Source organism: Caretta caretta, chromosome 4, assembly GCF_965140235.1.
Source record: "Caretta caretta isolate rCarCar2 chromosome 4, rCarCar1.hap1, whole genome shotgun sequence".
NCBI classification, from domain to species: Eukaryota; Metazoa; Chordata; order Testudines; family Cheloniidae; genus Caretta; species Caretta caretta.
This window is the reverse complement of record NC_134209.1, coordinates 73487087-73507912: the sequence shown is the minus strand read 5'-3', so window position 1 is coordinate 73507912 and position 20826 is coordinate 73487087. Positions and strand designations below refer to the sequence as shown.

Below are 20826 nucleotides of genomic sequence, written 5' to 3'. Positions count from 1 at the left end.
ATGTTTGCCCAGGCGCCCCTGACTGCCCTCACCGAGGTTGGCTAAAAGAGCACCCTGGCGATGATGGCTACCAGTCATACTGCACTGTCTGCTGCCAATGCCAAAAGGCAATGAGCTGCTGCTGTGTAGCAATGCAGTACCGCGTCTGCCAGCACCCAGGAGACATACGATGACGGTGAGCTGAGCAGGCTCCACGCTTGCTGTGGTATGGCGTCTGCACGGGTAACCCAGGAAAAAAGGCGCAAAATGATTGTCTGACGTTGCTTTCATGGAGGGAGGGAAGGGGGGGGGCCTGAAGATACGTACCCAGAACCCCTGCAACAACATTTTTGCTCCATCAGGTTATTGGGATTTCTACCCAAAATTCAAATGGGTGGCGGAGACTGCGGGAACTGTGGGATAGCTACCCACAGTGCAATGCTCCAGAAGTCATAGAATCATAGAATGTGAATCATAGAATCATAGAAAGTCATAGAATGTGTGGGCCCCTTACTGAATGAGGGAGGCAAACTAGTGACAGAGGATGTGGAAAAAGCTAATGTACTCAATGCTTTTTTTGCCTCTGTTTTCACTAACAAGGTCAGCTCCCAGACTGCTACGCTGGGCATCACAAAATGGGGAAGAGATGGACAGCCCTCTGTGAAGATAGAGGTGGTTAGGGACTATTTAGAAAAGCTGGACGCGCACAAGTCCATGGGGCCGGACGAGTTGCATCCGAGAGTGCTGAAGGAACTGGCGGCTGTGATTGCAGAGCCATTGGCCATTATCTTTGAAAACTCGTGGCGAACCGGGGAAGTCCCGGATGACTGGAAAAAGGCTAATGTAGTGCCAATCTTTAAAAAAGGGAAGAAGGAGGATCCTGGGAACTACAGGCCAGTCAGCCTCACTTCAGTCCCTGGAAAAATCATGGAGCAGGTCCTCAAAGAATCAATCCTGAAGCACTTGCATGAGAGGAAAGTGATCAGGAACAGCCAGCATGGATTCACCAAGGGAAGGTCATGCCTGACTAATCTAATCGCCTTCTATGATGAGATTACTGGTTCTGTGGATGAAGGGAAAGCAGTGGATGTATTGTTTCTTGACTTTAGCAAAGCTTTTGACACGGTCTCCCACAGTATTCTTGTCAGCAAGTTAAGGAAGTATGGGCTGGATGAATGCACTACAAGGTGGGTAGAAAGCTGGCTAGATTGTCGGGCTCAACGGGTAGTTATCAATGGCTCCATGTCTAGTTGGCAGCCGGTATCAAGTGGAGTGCCCCAAGGGTCGGTCCTGGGGCCGGTTTTGTTCAATATCTTCATAAATGATCTGGAGGATGGTGTGGATTGCACTCTCAGCAAATTTGCGGATGATACTAAACTGGGAGGAGTGGTAGATACGCTGGAGGGGAGGGATAGGATACAGAAGGACCTAGACAAATTGGAGGATTGGGCCAAAAGAAATCTGATGAGGTTCAATAAGGATAAGTGCAGGGTCCTGCACTTAGGACGGAAGAACCCAATGCACAGCTACAGACTAGGGACCGAATGGCTAGGCAGCAGTTCTGCGGAAAAGGACCTAGGGGTGACAGTGGACGAGAAGCTGGATATGAGTCAGCAGTGTGCCCTTGTTGCCAAGAAGGCCAATGGCATTTTGGGATGTATAAGTAGGGGCATAGCGAGCAGATCAAGGGACGTGATCGTTCCCCTCTATTCGACATTGGTGAGGCCTCATCTGGAGTACTGTGTCCAGTTTTGGGCCCCACACTTCAAGAAGGATGTGGATAAATTGGAGAGAGTCCAGCGAAGGGCAACGAAAATGATTAGGGGTCTGGAACACGTGAGTTATGAGGAGAGGCTGAGGGAGCTGGGATTGTTTAGCCTGCAGAAGAGAAGAATGAGGGGGGATTTGATAGCTGCTTTCAACTACCTGAAAGGGGGTTCCAAAGAGGATGGCTCTAGACTGTTCTCAATGGTATCAGATGACAGAACGAGGAGTAATGGTCTCAAGCTGCAGTGGGGGAGGTTTAGATTGGATATTAGGAAAAACTTTTTCACTAAGAGGGTGGTGAAACACTGGAATGCGTTACCTAGGGAGGTGGTAGAATCTCCTTCCTTAGAGGTTTTTAAGGTCAGGCTTGACAAAGCCCTGGCTGGGATGATTTAACTGGGAATTGGTCCTGCTTCGAGCAGGGGGTTGGACTAGATGACCTTCTGGGGTCCCTTCCAACCCTTATATGCTATGATTCTATGATTCTATGAATCATAGAATATCAGGGTTGGAAGGGACCTCAGGAGGTCATCTAGTCCAACCCCAGCTCAAAAGCAGGACCCATCCCCAATTAAATCATCCCAGCCAGGGCTTTGCCAAGCCTGACCTTAAGTCGACGGTTGCCTCAGTACTGTGGATGCACTCCGCCGACTAAATGCACTTAGAGCATTTGTGTGGGGACACACACAATCGACTGTATAAAAACGCTTTCTACAAAATCAACTTCTATAAATTCGACCTAATTTCATAGTGTAGATATAGCCTCAGTCACACAAATAGTGCCATTAATCTTTGTAACAAAGAGCATGTATTAGGTACAGTAACTCCTCACTTAAAGTCATCCCGGTTAACGTTGTTATGTTGATAAATTAGGGAACATGCTCGTTTCAAGTTGCGCAATGCTCCCTTATAACATCATCGTTTGGCAGCCACCTGCTTTGTCCACAGCTAGACAGAGCTGCCCATTGTAGCTAGCTGGTGGTAGCTTGGAACCAGGGTGGACTGGCAGCCCCCCTATCAGCTCCCCGCTCCCCTAAGTTCCCTGTGCAGCAGCCACCCAGCAGGCTATCAATTGCCAGGCAGTTCAGCTGTCCCTCCCCCCACTGCCATGTACTGCTCCTGCCCTCTGCCTTGGAGCTGCTCCCAGAGCCTCCTGCTTGCTGGGGGGGAGAAGAGGGGGGCTAATGTCAGGGTGTCCCCCTCCCGCTAGCTCCTGCATCCCACTTACCACATCTCCATAGAGCAGGGGGACACACGACAGGGCTCAGGACGGAGGGAGCTTCCTGGCGGCAGCTGTGGTCTCACCTTGCTGATTAACTTAACAAGGCAGTGTACTTAAGAGTGGGTCAGCATACTTAAAGGGAAAATGCGCATCTCTCTCTCGCACACAAACACACAGAGTGTGTGTGTCTGTGTGCCATGCTGTCTTCCCTCCCTCCATTCCTGCTGCCTTGAAGAGCGTGAGGCTACATTAACAACGAGTTAACCCCTTGAGGGCTCAGCTGAGTGCTAGTTCATGATTTAGCAGTAAGGCATTCCCTGGGAAATATCCCACCCTCTGACTCCACCACCTCAACCAAGCTTCACAGTCATCATTGCTGTGTACAGTATTAAATTGTTTACAACTTATACCATGTATAAGTTTTAAACAATAGTCTTTTGTCTGGCAAAAAAAAAAAATTCCCTGGAACCTAACCCCCCCTTTCAGAACCATACAGCTAAGGGTAGCCTAGAATTCCTCCTTATCTGTAAGGGGTTAGGAAGCTCAGATAACCGGGTTAGCACCTGACCAACAGAACCAAAGATACTTTCAAATCTTGGGGGGGTGTAAAGGGAAAGGGTTTTTTTGTGCTCTTTGTTTTGTGTGGAGGTTCTCTCCTGGGACTGAGAGGGGCCAGACAGAAATCCATCTTCTCCAACCCATCCCAATCCAAGTCTCCAATATTGCAACCAGTATAGGTAAGCCAGGCAAGGTGGATTAGTTTCTCTTTTGTTTTTCTTGTGACTTTTCCCTGTGCTAAGAGGGAGGTTTATTCCTGTTTTCTGTAACTTTAAGTTTTTGACCAGAGGATTCTATTAACATTCATTCTTACTGGAAAATTGGATTCACTTAACATCGTTGCGCTTAAAGTCGCATTTTTCAGGAATATAACTACAACATTAAGTGAGGAGTTACTGTATTGAAAACACACAAAAGGATTAATATCTGAATTCATAACTTTATGCAAAATAAATATTAAAGACAGAAAATATCACAAATTGTGAGGAATACAGTGAAAAGTGTAACTGGCTGATCAGTGTCTCCTCCCTCGGCGCCTCATCTACAGAGGATGAGGGTCTTTTACAGAGACTGACTCTCTCACTTAAAATCTACTCATTCTTTTAGATGTGGAGGCCATTAATTCAACCCTTGATGCCACCCTAGATGGTTGTTGTCATAATTATACTTTCCTAAAAGCCAAAGGCAATGGGGGAGACACAGAACTAGAACTACAGACTGGCTGTACAGACTGCACACCTCAAAGTTGAAAATTATCCCCCAAAAGGGAAAAGAAAACCCTCATTTTAAATAATAATGACACAATTAACAACTTTTTTAAAAAGGTACTCACAGCAGTGATTATTGGAAAGCTGACCACCGCACTGAGGTAGTGATTAGCTATGAACCAGCAACAATTGGCTATTGCCCAAAGTACACCAGCAACAAACCCTAGAAACAACAAATTCCAATCAGAAAACTATCTACAACAAAATATAGGCCACCTACAGCAGGCAGTGAAAGACATTACAATTTACTACGTGCAAATGTAAATCAGAATCTGAATAGTATGTTGACGATTATTATCTAAATCTAACATTAAGGGTTAAAATCATCCTCTCCAAGAGAAATGGCCATAGAATGGTAACTCCACAGGAAGTATTTCTGGGTGAGCAGTTAGGTGGTGTCAAAATTCAGGAAACTGCATTTGTATTTCCCCTCAGTGGTTCAGCAAGGGCACCCATTGTCAGGCTTCCAGTTTCCCAACCATTGCTCTTGAATGGACCTCTGTGTCACTCTCTCTCTTCTTATTGGGGAATTTCCAGGTGACACGGTTCCCTGCCTACACTCTACTATTCCCAGCACAGACAGGCTGCTCAAGGACACCTGCTTGCTTTCTCTTCAGAGATGGTTAATAGGTGTAATTGTTACAGTAAGCACTTTCTATGCATGCTTACTTTGTTCTTAAGGTAAAAAGCATTACCGAGAAAACATATTAAAAACAATAAAAACCTACACACGTACTAATAAGCTTACCAATGCTAACTGGATCCTGGAGAGAAAGCAGTTCTTCAATCTCCCTCCCAAGGGGATTCCTTGTAGTTATAAGTTCAGCTCAGAGCAAATACCCAGTCTTATGAGATCCCAGTGGGCCTAGTACTTCCAACCCTACCCTAAAGATTGGAACTCTCTGTGGACCAGGAGTCCTGTCCATTTGCTTGATCAGAAAGAAGGCCCTGAGTCAGTTTAAAACCAGGTTATCAATCAAAAACCTTTTTCTTGCCTGTTGGTTCCTTCAAAAGGTTGATAATGGAGAAAGTATATTAGCACTCCCCTCCGTCCTAGAGAAGGTACATACAATAACAAATACAGAACTGCATTTTTAATATAACATACCCCAAAGGTATTAAACCTAATTCAATATGGTTTAACTTTATTTATTTAAGTTTATCTTAATTCCATAAGGTTTGTTCAGGATATTACACGATATTGTTAATCTGTCACAGCTAGCCCAGTCCTGGTTGGAGATATGGCTTGATCTCATTGTGCAGATTTTCTAAGATCCACAGTAGGATTTGACTGAAACAGTCAGGACTGATTTAGAATAATGTTTCGTAATACAATGTTTGCATTTAAAATTGATCGTGAAATTTGGTATCTTAAATGTTTCTGTTACTCAACATAAAGACAAAATATGAAGTACAATATGTGCCTTAATGTTCCTAGCAAAAGTAAACATTGATAGGATGGGCTGGAAAGAGAAGAACTTCTGCTGAAATCAAAAGAATCATTCTTTCAGACTTTAGTCTTTGTCCCAGGCAGATTTAAATTATTATACTTTTGTTCTCTTAAGACTTACAGCAAAGAACACTTACAGAAAATGGCAATAACATAGTAAAATAATGCATTATTACCAAAGTGAAAGAGCACATACATGGAGTAATTAATTGCTTTACTATTATACTGCTGTATAGGAAATTGTGGTTTTGCATTCATATGTCAGTCTGGAAAACGTTTAGCCTGGCTTTTTGTTTGTTGGTTTTGCTTTGTTCAATGGGTATTATTCACAGCATTAAATTAGAAAAAAAAATCAGTTAATCACTGATCATTTAATAGCAGGACAAGAGTTTGAGGTCAAAGTGTCTTTTGGCTTAAGACTATTTAAACTGTATGGGTGTCACAAAAATTCTGCTTAGATACTGAATTCTGGAAAAATACATGGAATCCAAATGCACTCACCACTACTGAATTTACAGCTATTTCTGTTGACTCAGTTTCTGTTTATTTTTCTTACATTTGCTGTGACACCGCATCACCATCTGGCCTTTCGCAAAGAGGATATTTTTTTTTTCTTCTCACTCCTTCCTCACAGAAGTTCTAAAATTTTCAAAGGTCAGTACAATATATAGGTCTCAGTTATAATTTTCCGGGCAATGTGTTCTCCGTTCTGGCAAAGTGTCAATTTCAGAACATCTTTAACATGCAACATCACATTCCAAATTGGACCACAATTTTTCATTGTCTCCCAACCTTTTCACATGTGCTCTTTCAAAAGATACCAAAAGTCAAGAGAACGTACTTCCAAAATTAACCATAATCCCAAGAGTATGATTTGGAATCATTATAGTAGTACAGTTGAAATGATTACAGGAAGTAACTTAAATTAATAACTATTTTATTGAATAGTCATACCTGGTATTATGGCTTCAGGGTAAACTTTAGGTTTATTTTTCATGACTGCACAGTAGATCAAAAAATATATGGTACTTGTAAGAAAGATTCCACTAAAGTGTGCAAAGACATAATCTAAATCTGAAACAGAAATGGCACAGAGGTAAAGATTTAAAATCACAGTTACTGTAAATATTTTTACTAAACTTATTCTATGCTGTTTCATACATAGTGTGCATAAATACAAAAATGCATAAGACACTAATACTAACAACTTGAAGTTTGGTCATTGTCCATCCATTTAAAAAAAACAACAACCAAAAATAAGAAAAACAAAGGAAGGGAGCTTGTTGCATTATCCACGTGACCCAAACATGACTACAAATATTACTATAGATGGAGTTGTTCAATCATGCAGGTTAAATTATATAAGGGACTTTCACTGAGTTGACTATGCCATAAAATCATATAAACATAGGGCTAGAAGGGACCTCAAGAGTATGGATCACAGTAGAGCCTAAAAGTGGGATGTGGGTGCCTAAACCTCACACTTAAGCACCAATGTTTTTGTCTCAAGAAGAAAAGGAATCCCTTGTTTTTGTCCTAATGCTACACTCCTAAGCTTGTTATGTGAGTAGACAGACTCTTTCCTTATTTGTGCTATCTCTTAGGTCCTCTGCTCTATGTGAATTTGTCGTGTGATGAAGACTGCAGGAGCCAAGAAGCTCGTTGTCCACCTGTCTAATTAGAGACTTTGGTTCATTATTACTGCAGCACTGTGAGGAAGACAATTTATGAAGCCCCCACTCCCACAAGAAATTGCAAGAGAATGACCGTGGTACAATACACTTGCATGAATTGTTGGAAGACAAAGGAGACGCAGATAGGGCTGCAAAGTAGGGGGTGGTCAAGCCTGGGGAAGGATGGCTTGAAATGCTCCTTCCAGCTCCGTTAGTAGGCACTAAATCAGTTTCTCTGCCCTGCCTGGGCTGGGCTCATGCCCTCAACCTACTCACTTCTGGCGCTATGCTGGCCAGGCTGGAGGAACATAGAATAGTAAGCCCTTGTGTTCTCTCACATCCACCCCAGGTGGAATTAATGCCACTGGAAGCCTGCAACTGAGAGAGAAAATTGAACTTGTCTTGTTTGGCTGCAGCTGAATGCATTTCCACTTTTAAAGCAGGTGGTGTCTATATTTTCCCATAATTGATAATTATCCCCATACTTAATGGGGGTAATTCATATAATCATCATATAAATATATTTTCTGCACAGTAAAAGCAGAGCATGAGCTGAAAAATGGATGAAGAAACCAAACATTTATATTAATTAGGCTCCTTACATATTTGGAATATTGCCTACCAATGCAGCAGTGCGAATCTATATGACCTCTCACAAGAAAAATAAGTAGAAAATGTGACTACATTTCAAAATGCTTCAAAGAAAAAACATTTTGTTGTGAATGAAATTGTGTCTAAACATCAGTGAAGTTTGGCATTCACTGGGCCTGACTGGCTATTGCCTCACATCTTGTGTAGGGATTTACACCTGCGCAAAGTGGGTGTAAAACACTACCAGATCAGAATGGGAGTGATTGCACCCAGTTTGCCCAGCTGTAAGTGACTACAAACAGGGCAAGGTAGTGGAGAATCATGTGCACCGACTCCTTTGTCACCACATAACACCAGGAGACATGGCAAAAATCACCAAATCAATTTACAAAATCAATAGGACATACAGTAGTTATAAGGTGAAATAAAAATGGCTCATTGGCCTTTACCAAATTGACTTGCTCCTCTGTATAGCGTTTCATTTCTTCTACCATGGTCCTTGATGTACAGCACGGGCACAAAGCTGGAACCATAGAATATTCCAGCTACTACTGCTAGGGTACAGCCTCTTAAAAAAACAAAAGAGAGAGAGAGAGAGAAAGAAAGGAATCCATTATTAACCAGTAGATTAGATAATATACTTAAGACATAACAGGTCGAGAATGATACTATGTAAAACACGCTGCACATGCAAATTGCTAGTAATGATATAGAAATCACAGTAGTGCCTAGAGCCCTATCCAGTGCCCCACAGAGCTAGGTGCTGTACAAGCATGTAACAAAGAGCTAATGAGTGTACAATCAAGGTTAATGACAAGACACAACAATGAACTTTACTAAGATGTGCTGGTAGCTGTGAACATTTAGATCCACTATACAGAGTGACCACTAACAGGCATAAAGCAAGTAGGTAAAAGTCTCATAGACTTTAAGGTCAGACGGGACCATCGTCATCATCTAACCTGACCTCCTGCACATTGCAGGCCACAGAACCTCACCTACCCACTCCTGAAATAGACCCCTTACCTTCTGGCTGAGTTACTGAAGTCCTCAAATCATGGTTTAAAGACTTCAAGCTACAGAGAATTCACCATTTACACTAATTCAAACCTGTGAGTGATCCTTGCCCCATGCTGCAGAGGAAGGTGAAAAACCCCCAGGGTCCCTGCCAATCTGACCAAGGGGAAAATTCCTTCCCAACCCCAAATGTGGCCATCCGTTAGGCCCTGAGCATGTGGGCAAGACCTACCAGAAAGATACCTGGAAAAGAATTCTCTGTGGTAACTCAGAATGCTCCCCATATAGTGTCTTGTGTCCAGCCGTTGGGGATATTTGCTTTTGCCAGTTGCCAATGGGCCACATGCCATCCCTTCCATAAACTTATCAAACTGAGTCTTGAAGCCAGTTAGGTTTTTTGCCTCCACTGCTTCCCATGGAAGGCTGTTCCAGAATTTCACTCCTCTGATGGTTAGAAACCTTTGCCTAATTTCAAGCTTAAACTAAGTCTGTGTCAAGAGAAAATAAACACAGTCTTGCATAAAACTGACCACAGCATCCTGTGTTTCTGTAATCTCTGCATATGATGGCATAAACACATATTGGGACAATTGAAAAGTCACTGAAAATCTATTTTAAGTAATCTCCACAAGACAGTATAGATCATTTGTAATTGTAATTAATATTGTGGCAGGTAAGAGACAGCACATTGAAGAATTAGAAGGACAAACACTTTTAGCAGTTAAAATGTATCTAAGTAGTTTTGCAGTTATACCTCTTCATTATAGTACTAACATTTATAAAAACTATCAATCATTTGTTACAGTGTGCTTCATACAGTACAGGACACAGAAGTTCCTTTACTATTTTGTAGCAACTTCAAGAAACCCAGATCAACTAGCAAGAACGAAGAAAAGAAATGGTAGCTACTTACATTACTCTTTTTCGTAGTGGAGAAAGACTGTCTACCCATGAAGCATCAGAACAGGTATTTTCAGAATTGTTGACTGACTGTTGACAACAGTTACAATTTTAGTGTCAAATGTTTTGGAAAACATCCAAAAAAAAGTGCATGTTTTAAAATAGACCAGTCACACATCAGGGGAAAAAATCTTCCCAACGAAAGTCAGGAGACATGGGTTTACAGATAGGCCCAAAGCAAAAAGATTGGCTCAGGATTTCAAAGGCTTCAGGGTGTCTGACTCTGGGGCTTAACTCAACACACTGTAGAGAGAGAGAATCCAAACACAAATTTGGATTTCAAAACATGTTTTCCCTTAAATTTGGTGGGTGCTAAAATCCAGAGGTTTTGTTTGTTCTCTGTTTCCAGTGTTGTTGTTGACTGTGTGGGTCCTTTGCCATCACTAGTATCGTTTCAGATCCATAACCATTTCTGCTTATTTTCGTCTTCCCATGCACACACTGAATCCTTCTCTATAATACAAGCAGATTCTATGCCACTCTCTGCTTTCTTTGCTCCACCCACAAATCCCTTGCTGAGGATTCCCTTGATATGGAGGAATCCAGTGGGCATAGTTGGCTTCTATGCCTCCCTTCCTGTGGTCCCCAGTTCAGGCAGCATAGTGAAATGGGGATAGAGATTGACTGAAGCGTGCTGCTGTGCTCCAGTTATCCTTCCCTGGTTCATGCTCCCTAAGGGACAACAGCCATCTGGCACCAGCCTCAGGTCTCTAACCTGTGCCAAGGCCAGGGTCAAGAAACAGGAAGTCATAATTACCTGCCTGCTAGCTTCCCCACTCTGCTGTGCAGCAGGGAATCTGGCTGCCAAGACACATTGTTCGCTTCCTTTTATCTAATATTCTACTTTTACAGTTCAGTTTTAGCTCCAATTGCTGTAATTAAAATTATTTCCCCTTTCTGACATGGGGGGGATATTCTCAATCATTATAAAACCTGTGTCATAACAGAAAAGGACTTGTGAACTTATAAAACATGCCAAGCCAGTAACAACCAGACTGTTGCAAACAGCTGTTTCTGTTGCTATATGCTATCGATCTTACAAGACCCATAAATTGAAGTTCATATAAATGGGCATCTCCATTTGACCATGAATGTTGGCAAATCCGGGTAACATCAAGTAATTGCTTTTCTTTTTATGCTGATGCATATTTTCAGTGAAGTAAAACAACAGTCAGTGTACTTACACTCTCTCTCAGTAATGGGGTGGCTTCTAATGAAGTTGAAGAACTTTGAACTTCACTTTTTACAAAAAGAAATATGATAGTGCTGTGAAGAGAAAAGTACATTAACATGTACCAAACATCATTTCATAAAATTTAATACCCCAGGGCAAAAACAAAGTAGTTGAAGGCATAATCCACATTTTCATTTTGTTCCTTATTTTTCATCCTTGGTTTGACAATGTCACACTTCAGTATATCTTGAAATGAACTCTTAACTAGCTTGATTAATCTTATTAATTAATTTAAACACAAGTAAATAATCGGATCAAATCCACTTTTAAAAACGTAGTACAGTCCTTATAGTTATCTCTTGTCATATTAATAGGATGTAAATGTCACTGTTCTGATATATCACTATATTATTTTTCTAAAGACAGTTGTCATAGCCCAGTACCGCATTTTCAAACTATAGCAGATGTACACTGGGATATCCTGAGGGAAATTCTATATACACCCTCCATGGGGTGGAGGTGGAGAATAAGGAGAGGAGAAAATGAATGAGATCTTCTTTTCAAAAAGCAAAAGCATATTACATGTACCAGAATTAGTGTTTCTAGATGGTAACTAAACTGTTTATAATAAGGATGTTTTTAACACACCTTTACATTTACAGCTTCTGTGCAGCAGACTCAACAGCTTACTGCACTTAGTTTGGCCTGGGACATAAACTGAGAATAGAAATTCTAGGTCCATTTCCTCAGGCAGTACTTGGATTTGTTTTTTGTTTTGTTTTTTATAGCCTTACATGTTTTTCAGTTCAACTCAACTGAAAATGTTAAGCCCCTCCTCAGAAGCCTAGTTCTGTTATTGGTAGGAGTGTGGGACATTGAGGTTTAAATAGGAGTAATTACCAACATATTTAACTTTCAAATTTGATCAGGTGAATCTGGTTTTTAATGCCAAGGAATGGCGCGGGTCCCCATCATGCATGGTTCTTCCCCCTCCTGAGGGGATAGGAAGGAATATTGGGAAGGGGGGATTTCAGCCTCCCCCATGAAGACCAGGCAAACACACATTGTTCCCCCTCCAGGCCTATGAAGCTTAGATGAAATGCTTAAACTGTGAGTTCCATCCTCCCTAAGTGTCTGGAAAGTGTCTTGCATAGAATAGCTGCTCCCATATATAAATAAAGAATTGGAGGCACTGTAGGGGGTCCTGGAGGATGACATGGTTGGGGAATTCTGGCAGTATGGCTTCAGAGCTTCACTGCTGGGGATTGCAGAGCCTCTGGGGGCAAGAGGTGGTGTGGATGGTCCTGGATTCAGCTGAATCTATGGAGTCTGCCAGGTTTGAGGAAGGGTCTTGTGGCCTAGTCTATGGAAAGGGGCAAAGAAGCAGCAAACTCCACCTCTCTGAAGGACTAATGAGAGACAAATTCCACCAGGAGATCATAGCCTTTTCTAGGGAAGGCTTTGCCCAACAATTTGCAAAGTGAAATATTTGAAGAATTTAACTATGACAATCAATCAGTCTACATCTGGGATGGTATTTAACATGTCCATTGGCATAAAAATGCGCTTCTCCATTTATGAAGACCTATTTTGCCATTGAATTGGAATTAACATTTGTCTAATTCTGAAAATATTTCTCTGTCTTACTGGATAGGACAACTTATTAAGTTTTAAATGAACTGCATTTGCAAAATGTATTCAACTAACACACATCCTCTCCTATTAAATCAACTCCTCAGTCGCTAAATCTATGATCTTTTAAATCAAAGAAGTTGTTTATTATTAGGAAGAGTATTTACCTTAACACTGAAAGTCCAGCTCCAATATAATTTAAGATGGGTTTTGATACCTCTTCTGGGTCAATTCCAAACCAGCCGAACCTGGAATATTTAACCACAGCTTTATTTGATTCCATTTACATGTATTAAATTTAAAATTAGATTCCAGTCTTGGAAATCCTTACTAATGCAAGTAGTCCCACTGAAGTCCAGATTATCAGGACTGGGTTCATGCTTAGTGAAGTTTTGCCAAAAGGCATGTAAATGTAAATGTCCAGGCTAAAAGAAATTAATTTAACCATGCACAATTATGATGATAAAGAAAACAAGAAAATAAACAGCATTTTACTTGCACATGAAAACTATGATTTTAATTAATCAGATGAGTGAGCATCTAGGCTCTTTTGCAAAGAAGATCCAGTAAACATTTTCCTCTTATTGAGAATCTCACAAATAAGGGAGCACAATGGATCACAATTAACCTGTATATTTCACTGGGAGAAAAAAAATCTTTTCTATTTGATACATCTTTTGCATTCATGTTGAATATTTTCATTAGAGTTGTTAATGAGGAAATGACAGCATTCATGTTGTGCAGTTTAAAGTTCAAATGCAGTTACCTTGAGCTTGCCCAGCCAGTTAGCAAATTAAAAGAAGCCCAGATTAAGAGTCCAAGACCTAAACCAATGGTTTTAACAATGGGGACAACTGTAATGTTACCTGCAATATGGAAAAACACAAAGCAAAATTATTCTATTGCCAAAATATTTTGGTTTTAAAATTGAGTGCTCATATTTGTACTTTGAATTTCAATATGGTTTGTAAATTCAGATCTTTTGAACAACATCAGTCAATATGCAGGACATGATGTTGTTGTTAAATATTTAACAAATGCACGCACACACAAACACAATTTCTTCAATTCTTCATCATCCACAATTTTGAAAGCTATTCTTGGTGTGAATTTGGTGCTTACAAAAGGAAGGTGCTGAAGGCATTGTATGTAAGGTCTTTAATGCACCTCAACCCTACAAGAATGCCTGGTATCTGGTCCTAAATTTCTCTCAAGAAGAGAATGCCATTTATGTCTAACTGTGCAATAATCATGTTTTAGGAATAGGAAGAGACCAGTATTCTTGAGTTTTTATATTTTCCCATATACTTACTAAACTGAAAATTTCTGTATTCTGCAAAGAGGTTTTAGAGATATTTCTGTCCCTAAGGAGAAGAATCTGTCTTATTCAGTGATGCTTCCTATTAAAGAGCCCTGCACTGGACTACAGCTTAGAGGGTCTAGTCATTTCATGCTTTTTTTTTTTTTTTGGGGTGGATGTTTCTTTAAGGTTTAATTTATATCAATCCAATTTGAGGACAAAATTAGGAAATACACAGTGCTTATCACCCACCAGCTCCCACTGGCTTCAGTGGGAGCTGCTGGATGCTCAGCACTCTTGAAAATCAGGTCACCTATTTAGAAGCTTAACTTTGGACTTTCAAAAAACTTGGACCAATAGGTTTCTTATAGCCATTTAAAATGTAAGCATTCAGCCTATGTTGCTATATGGTTAAGGTAACTTTAGCATCTTATTTCTTAAGCCCTTCTAAAACATGGATATTATTTGGTACCTGTATTACTTTAGGTTTTTAAATAAGGCTGCTGAAGACCACTGTCAATGATAAAACTGTAAAATATCATGTTCACAGTAATACATACAATAAGAGATCCACAGAGTAGAAATAACAAAGATCCATTTAGTATATCAAATATTTCAATGTTATCTCTGCCTCCTCTGAGGAATTAGCTTTACTGTGCCTCTGAAGAAGTAGGATCTCTTCCTCATTACCTGTAGCCCATACACTTCCCCCAACCATAGCAAGAGGCCAAAACGTAGGGCTATGCTGAATAAGGTTCACCACCAATGATACTATCCATATTGCAGCACAGAGAATCCACTGGAAGAACATTCCTGGGGAGAAAACAGACAAACTAATGAATATGTTACCATCAATGGTTTAAAAAAAAAAAAAGATTTCTTTCAAGTATTGTACGTGTGAACCTGTTGTTTCTTGTTCATATAATATGTCTCAGATAAATTATACAGATACAATTGAAATCTGGTCACATATTTTAGAGAACTATGCCTTATGATGTTTATGTAGCCATGTTACAATATTTTTTAAAGGTTATATTTTGAGGCAAGATGTTAGCAGTCAACCAGTCATCTTTTTCTGGGTTCTCACATTCTCCATATGCTTGGTAACTACACTTGCTTGGACAGAGTTAATAGTGCCCAGATCCTCAGGTGCACATGAGCTCTGCTTGGCTCTTGAAGAGGATGGACTTAAGTTACTTTCCCTCCGAACCATGAACATGTTAGAACAGCCTAGAAATTACTCTAACTCAGTGGCTCTCAAACTTGTTTTACTGGTGACCCCTTTCACATAGCAAGCCTCTGAGTGCGATCCCCCTTATAAATTAAAAACACTTTTTAATATATTTAACACCATTACAAATGCTGGAGGCAAAGCGGGGTTTGAGGTAGAGGCTGACAGCTCGTGACCCCCTGAGGGGTCCCGACCCCCAGTTTGAGAACCCCTGCTCTAACTTGCACTGTGTGGGACAGTCCTGGAGCTGTACCAGTAACACAGGATAGCCAGATTGTTGTACACTCTGGCCAAATTTCCTCTCACTCCCAGCAGATCCTGTACTCGGAGGGGCCAGGAGTGGGTGAAGTATTTTCTGGCTTTATGCCCCTCCTTCCCCAGGACTTCCCTTACACAAGGGGAATCCTTTGCTGAATATTTAAGCCCACTTTTTTGTCCCCTTTGCAGTGCTGGATTGGCACAAATAGGGGAGAAAACAGAGGCTAGGATCCACCCTGTAATGCAGACATGGTTACAGAAAAGTAATTTGGGATAAGCCTTTTTTGATCGTGGGACTCTGATAACCAACAAATAATAATAATGTCTTCACATATACCTAGATATAGCATGACCCCCGTATAAAGCAAGTGAAGTGCTGTGGCAAAATCATAAACCATAAGTAAGAAACTAAAGGGGTTGTTTCGTGTTATCATATTCCCAAGACAGAAGTACTCAAGTTTCTACTTTTGATTGCTTTTAATGTTATCTACAATAACGTGACTCACGGGATGGAGATATTTAATAGATCACCAGCTACAAAGGGTAAATACTACACACTGAAGTGTGTATTTGAGAATGTGCAAACTGCGGGGGACTGAAAGGCCCTTCACTTTTTGCTTTTCCATCTTGCAGCATCCTGCAGTATACTCCATCTCTCGTAAGTGGATGGCAAGATATAAGAAGGGGCTCTCAAAGTTTTTCCACTTCCTGGCGTTTTTATTATTGCATTTACAAAACGAATTGTTGTGAATTAAAAATGCTGTGATTCTTCCACCTCTCTCTGTAGCTTAAGGCTGTGCTGGGGTGAATGTAGACATAGCCGGGAAGTTTCAGTAACCAGCAGATTCCATATTCTCACTGAAAGTGTGTAAAACTTAAAACACTGTTCTTACAAGTGGTAAAACTATTTAAAAAACAAAAACAGATTGTTTACCATCACCAGTATCAAATTTCTTAACAGGTACAAAATTTGTCCCAAATAAAAAGACAGCTATCGCAGAAGACATAAAGCCAATAGTGAGATCTGTTCCATTGCTGTTGACGGAGCTGTTATTTGCTCTCCAGCTGTTCATTTCTGTTCTGAAAATGCTTCTTGTTGTGATGCTGTTTAAATGAAGATCCTTTCAGGCAGCTTCTGAAAACAGAGAAGAGAATTAAATAAATATATGTCATTGGATCATAGCAGTCCTAATGGGGTTTGATTTTTAGTAATGTGGGGGTTTAAAAAGTCCTGCTTTCTACTTCCCAAAAGCTGAAAAAATTTGTAAGGAATAATGTAGCCTAATGAGCTACCGCCATAAAATTTTGATTAGGGAGAAAAACATGAGTAGTTAGAGAACAGACACAGCCATAATACAGAATTATGACTACTCAAATGTATCTGGCTTAAGGGAAGGCCCGTGGTTCTTTATGGACAGGTGCTAATACTGGAATGTTGGAATGATCCTAGATCCAGAATGTTGCTATGGGAGATTGCCTGGAACCAAGCAGGCTGATGTCTTTTGGGTTTGCTTGACAGCAAGTATTAGGCAATTCAGTGCAATCTCTTCCTCTGGTGGAAGAAGTCTTGGCAGTGAGACTCTAGTCACACCACATTGCCTAGAAACCAGAATGGAGGGGAAGGTGTGCAGGGCAGTTGTTCCACAGAGCCAGGATGGAAGCCTAGGATTGCTGCAGCTCTTACAATCCATGGAGTTTAAGGGGTCCTAGGTTTTTTTCTGCGGAATGTGTGGGAGGGAAGTCATAAAGTTTCTTCCTTAAACCTCCATGGAAACTTTTGGGAAGAAGGCAGTGAGGGAAAGCTTGCAGAGAGTGTTTGCTGTCACAGACACTACTGAAATGCTGTTTCATGCAGGTAGACGCGTGTAACAAATATTAAATACATTAGAAACACCACATTTAGAGGATTATGGGTAAAAGCTAATGCTGGGAATTTATCAGGAAATAGCCCCAGGTGGCAATGAAATGTAAAACATTTCATTCACACGAAATCACTGAACTTTGTCCATGACAGCAGAAGTTTAATGTGTAAAGATTCCAAAAACTAAATATAAAGGAGAGTATTTGGTGTGATAGTGATGTGGTACCACTGTATTTGTACCACTCTTTATACTAGACTAAAATAACATCCCAGTGCAGTCTGGCATCTCCACACGCAGATGCACTAAATACTGCTATTGGAAAAGTAGCACATATTTATAAATAACAGTGGCCATAATTTTCCAAACCTGGGTTCCAATATTAGTCATCAAAATAAGTGACCTGAATTTCAGACGTGCTCAGGCCTGTGAAAATCAGGGCATTTTTATTGAGGGGCTTCATTTTGTGGATGAGATTTTGGCCAATCTTCCAAGTAGTAGCTCCTGGTGCTAGGATCCTGGTAATACTGCAAATGCTCCTTAGTTGGCCTCAGTGGTTAAAGCAGGTTGAAACCAGATGGGGAATTCTTACATGATCAGCCAAAGAAGAGAGGGAGCTCTCCCTCTGCTTTCAGCAATGGAGGAAGAGCTGTGTTCCCCCACATCCATTCCTCCTGGACTGACCCTATTATCCACTGCGGCAACAGAGTGACAGGTTTTGCTTGAAACTAGGATCAGCAGGTGAAAAGTTTACTCTCCACATGGAGCGAAATGAATGTAGTTATTTAAATGTTTCCCCCTGGAGGGTGTTGGGGTGTCTTCTCTTTGAACACCCAAGAAAAAACCAGGAGATTCCTTAGGGTTGGAGTAGAAGGTACCCCACCATGAGAAGAGCATGGGGCAACTTACTCCACCTGTCTAGGCCTCTGTTTTCCCACACATCCTTTGTCTGTCTGGTCTATTTAGAACGCAAGCTGTTTCAGAGAGTTTTTACAGTATTTTGCTATATGTTTGTAAAAAAAACAAAACAAACCCCCCCCCCCCAAACAAACAATATAACAGAGTGGCAATTTTGCCACAGAAAAGCTTCAAAAACAGACTCCAAGGAGAAACTGCTGAGCTCTAATTAACATGCAAACTAAATACCATTAACTTGGGTTTGAAGAGAGACTGGGAGTGGCTGGGTCATTACGCAGATTGAATCTGTTTCCCCATGTTAAGTATCCTCCCACCTTCTTGTCAACTGTCTGAATGGGCCATCTTGATTATCACTACAAAAGTTTTTTTCTCCTGCCGATAGCTCATCTTAATTAATTAGCCTCTTACAGTTGGTATGGCTACTTCCACCTTTTCATGTTCTCTGTATGTGTGTATATATATCTTCTTACTATATGTTCCATTCTATGCATCCGATGAAGTGGGCTGTAGCCCACGAAAGCTTATGCTCTAATAAATTAGTTAGTGTCTAAGGTCTCACAAATACTCCTGTTCTTTTACACGGCTGCTGCTCTGAACCTGTCATAGAAAAAACAGTTGTTTGCAGTGTTGTTGTAGCTGCCTTGGTCCCAAAATATTTGAGAGACAAGGTAGGTTGGCCCAGTAAAAGACAATGCCTCACTTACCTTTTTTCTCTCATAGAAAAAATATGCAGTTCAATTCACCAAGGGCCAGATTTTAATTCCCTTACTCATGCTGAGTAGTACCTTATTCCATGATGTCAAGGGAACTAACTCAGAGTAAAGGACTTCCCAGCAAGAATACCGATGGTGGAATCTGGCCAGAAATAAGTAATCACAAATACAGTCACAAATGAAATAACGGCACATGTCATTTATTTTTTCACATATGAATCTGCAAATATTGTGCGACTCTTCAAAAATGTAACTCAAATGGTAACTGAGAACTCAAACTCTCTGTTATCCTTTTCCCTTTTCAAACAAAAGCAACATGGATGATAATCCATTTAATAATTACGATTGTAATGGATTTGTTTCCACAGTCAGCGTTCTTGTGTAGAGGGCCTAGGCTGAAATTGTGTCTTGTTGGAAGTGGGCTCAGCTCTAGAGACTTCCGTGTAGCCTCGCTCACTTACATCAGCAGATATTTCACCCCTTTCATCTCACTCACTCCAGAAGCATTAATTAGGCATATTACCACACTGAGAGAAGCATTAACATACCCACAGAAGCATTATAGGCACAGGTTTCAGAGTAGCAGCCGTGTTAGTCTGTATTCGCAAAAAGAACAGGAGTACTTGTGGCATCTTAGAGACTAACCAATTTATTTGAGCATAAGCTTTCGTGAGCTACAGCTCACTTCCGAGAGCTTATGCTCAAATAACTTGGTTAGTCTCTAAGGTGCCACAAGTCCTCCTTTTCATTATAGGCACAGTACATCCTCTCCTTTGGGCTTTCATTCACTTCATTCATTGCCTTTACATGATCATATCATTAAAAAGTATTGATATTATTTAAAATTGTTTAATTTAAATGGCAGTATCTTACTTTGATTTTAATGAAGTGATAATATGGGCTTACCTATTTACTCTGTCAATCCAACTGCTGGATAGTTTCATTTCTCTCTACCCATTTGATTTTTGAAATTCACATCTCCTTTACTTCTGCGCTTTATAAATGTGTCTCCCCTTAATATTCCACTTTTACTAGTGTATCTATGTGACTCTCCTTGCAATCACTTTGCTCACATTACAAAATACTAGGCACATAAATGTGTTTTCCTTTACAGTGACTTTACTTACAATTGTTTCTTTGAAGTTCCGACTTCCTGCACGGACTTGCTCTGCAGAAACTGCCGGTGCCCAGCTCCAGTTCCTGCTTCTCCTCATGTGATCAAGGCTCCCACCCACCCGTCCTTCTCTTTCATTCATTTATTATCTTTTGGGCACATTTAATACTGAAGGGAACTTGTCATACGACATGTGTGTTGAGAGGGGAAGGGATAACTCCCAAACTGCCAATGAAGCAGAACAGCCTTCTGATTCAGACCTCTGTTCCCGTCTTCTTCCCTCTTGTGGCTCCGCTGTATCAGCAGCTGCTTCATGTCATGTGCTTGGGTCTGATCACGAGTCCAGGGCACTGCCAGAAGCAGAAGCAGGAGGAGGAGTAAGGGCTGCAGGCAGTTTCGGTGCAGCGTTTCGGAAGTGCAGGCTTAATTTAACTCTATATTTTGGGGATTTCTAATGCTTAAAGGCTTCTTAAAAACAAACAAACAAACAAACAAAACCCCAAACCCTCAAATGCTTTGAATGGAAATAGGCACTCACAACACTGATATGTGCCTGCAGCTTTAACTAGATCTTAATTAAGTTTTTTTTTGTGGAGATACATATGCACACAAAAATAGTTAAAAGAACGTTATTGAGGTGGCA

The 20826-nt window shown here is 40.8% G+C and overlaps 1 protein-coding gene across 4 annotated transcripts in view; it reads right to left on the bottom strand.

Annotated features, from left to right (window-relative positions):
• Positions 1 to 20523, bottom strand: part of TMEM144 (transmembrane protein 144) — a 29854-nt gene extending 9331 nt beyond the window's left edge. The window contains exons 1-11 of one of the 4 annotated variants that reach the window (XM_075127767.1): positions 20197 to 20522; positions 19061 to 19211; positions 16514 to 16714; positions 14781 to 14903; positions 13557 to 13656; positions 12958 to 13038; positions 11169 to 11250; positions 9938 to 10014; positions 8457 to 8575; positions 6698 to 6817; positions 4359 to 4456 (exon numbers count right to left, since the gene is read on the bottom strand). In XM_075127767.1, the coding sequence (XP_074983868.1) occupies positions 4359 to 4456; positions 6698 to 6817; positions 8457 to 8575; positions 9938 to 10014; positions 11169 to 11250; positions 12958 to 13038; positions 13557 to 13656; positions 14781 to 14903; positions 16514 to 16652 (939 nt within the window). In that variant the 5' untranslated portion in view covers positions 16653 to 16714; positions 19061 to 19211; positions 20197 to 20522. Of the gene's footprint in view, positions 1 to 4358; positions 4457 to 6697; positions 6818 to 8456; positions 8576 to 9937; positions 10015 to 11168; positions 11251 to 12957; positions 13039 to 13556; positions 13657 to 14780; positions 14904 to 16513; positions 16715 to 19060; positions 19212 to 20196 lie in introns of all 4 variants that reach the window. The other 3 variants (XM_048847570.2, XM_048847569.2, XM_075127768.1) reach the window with 3 other exon arrangements.
• Positions 20524 to 20826: the final 303 nt, after the last annotated feature.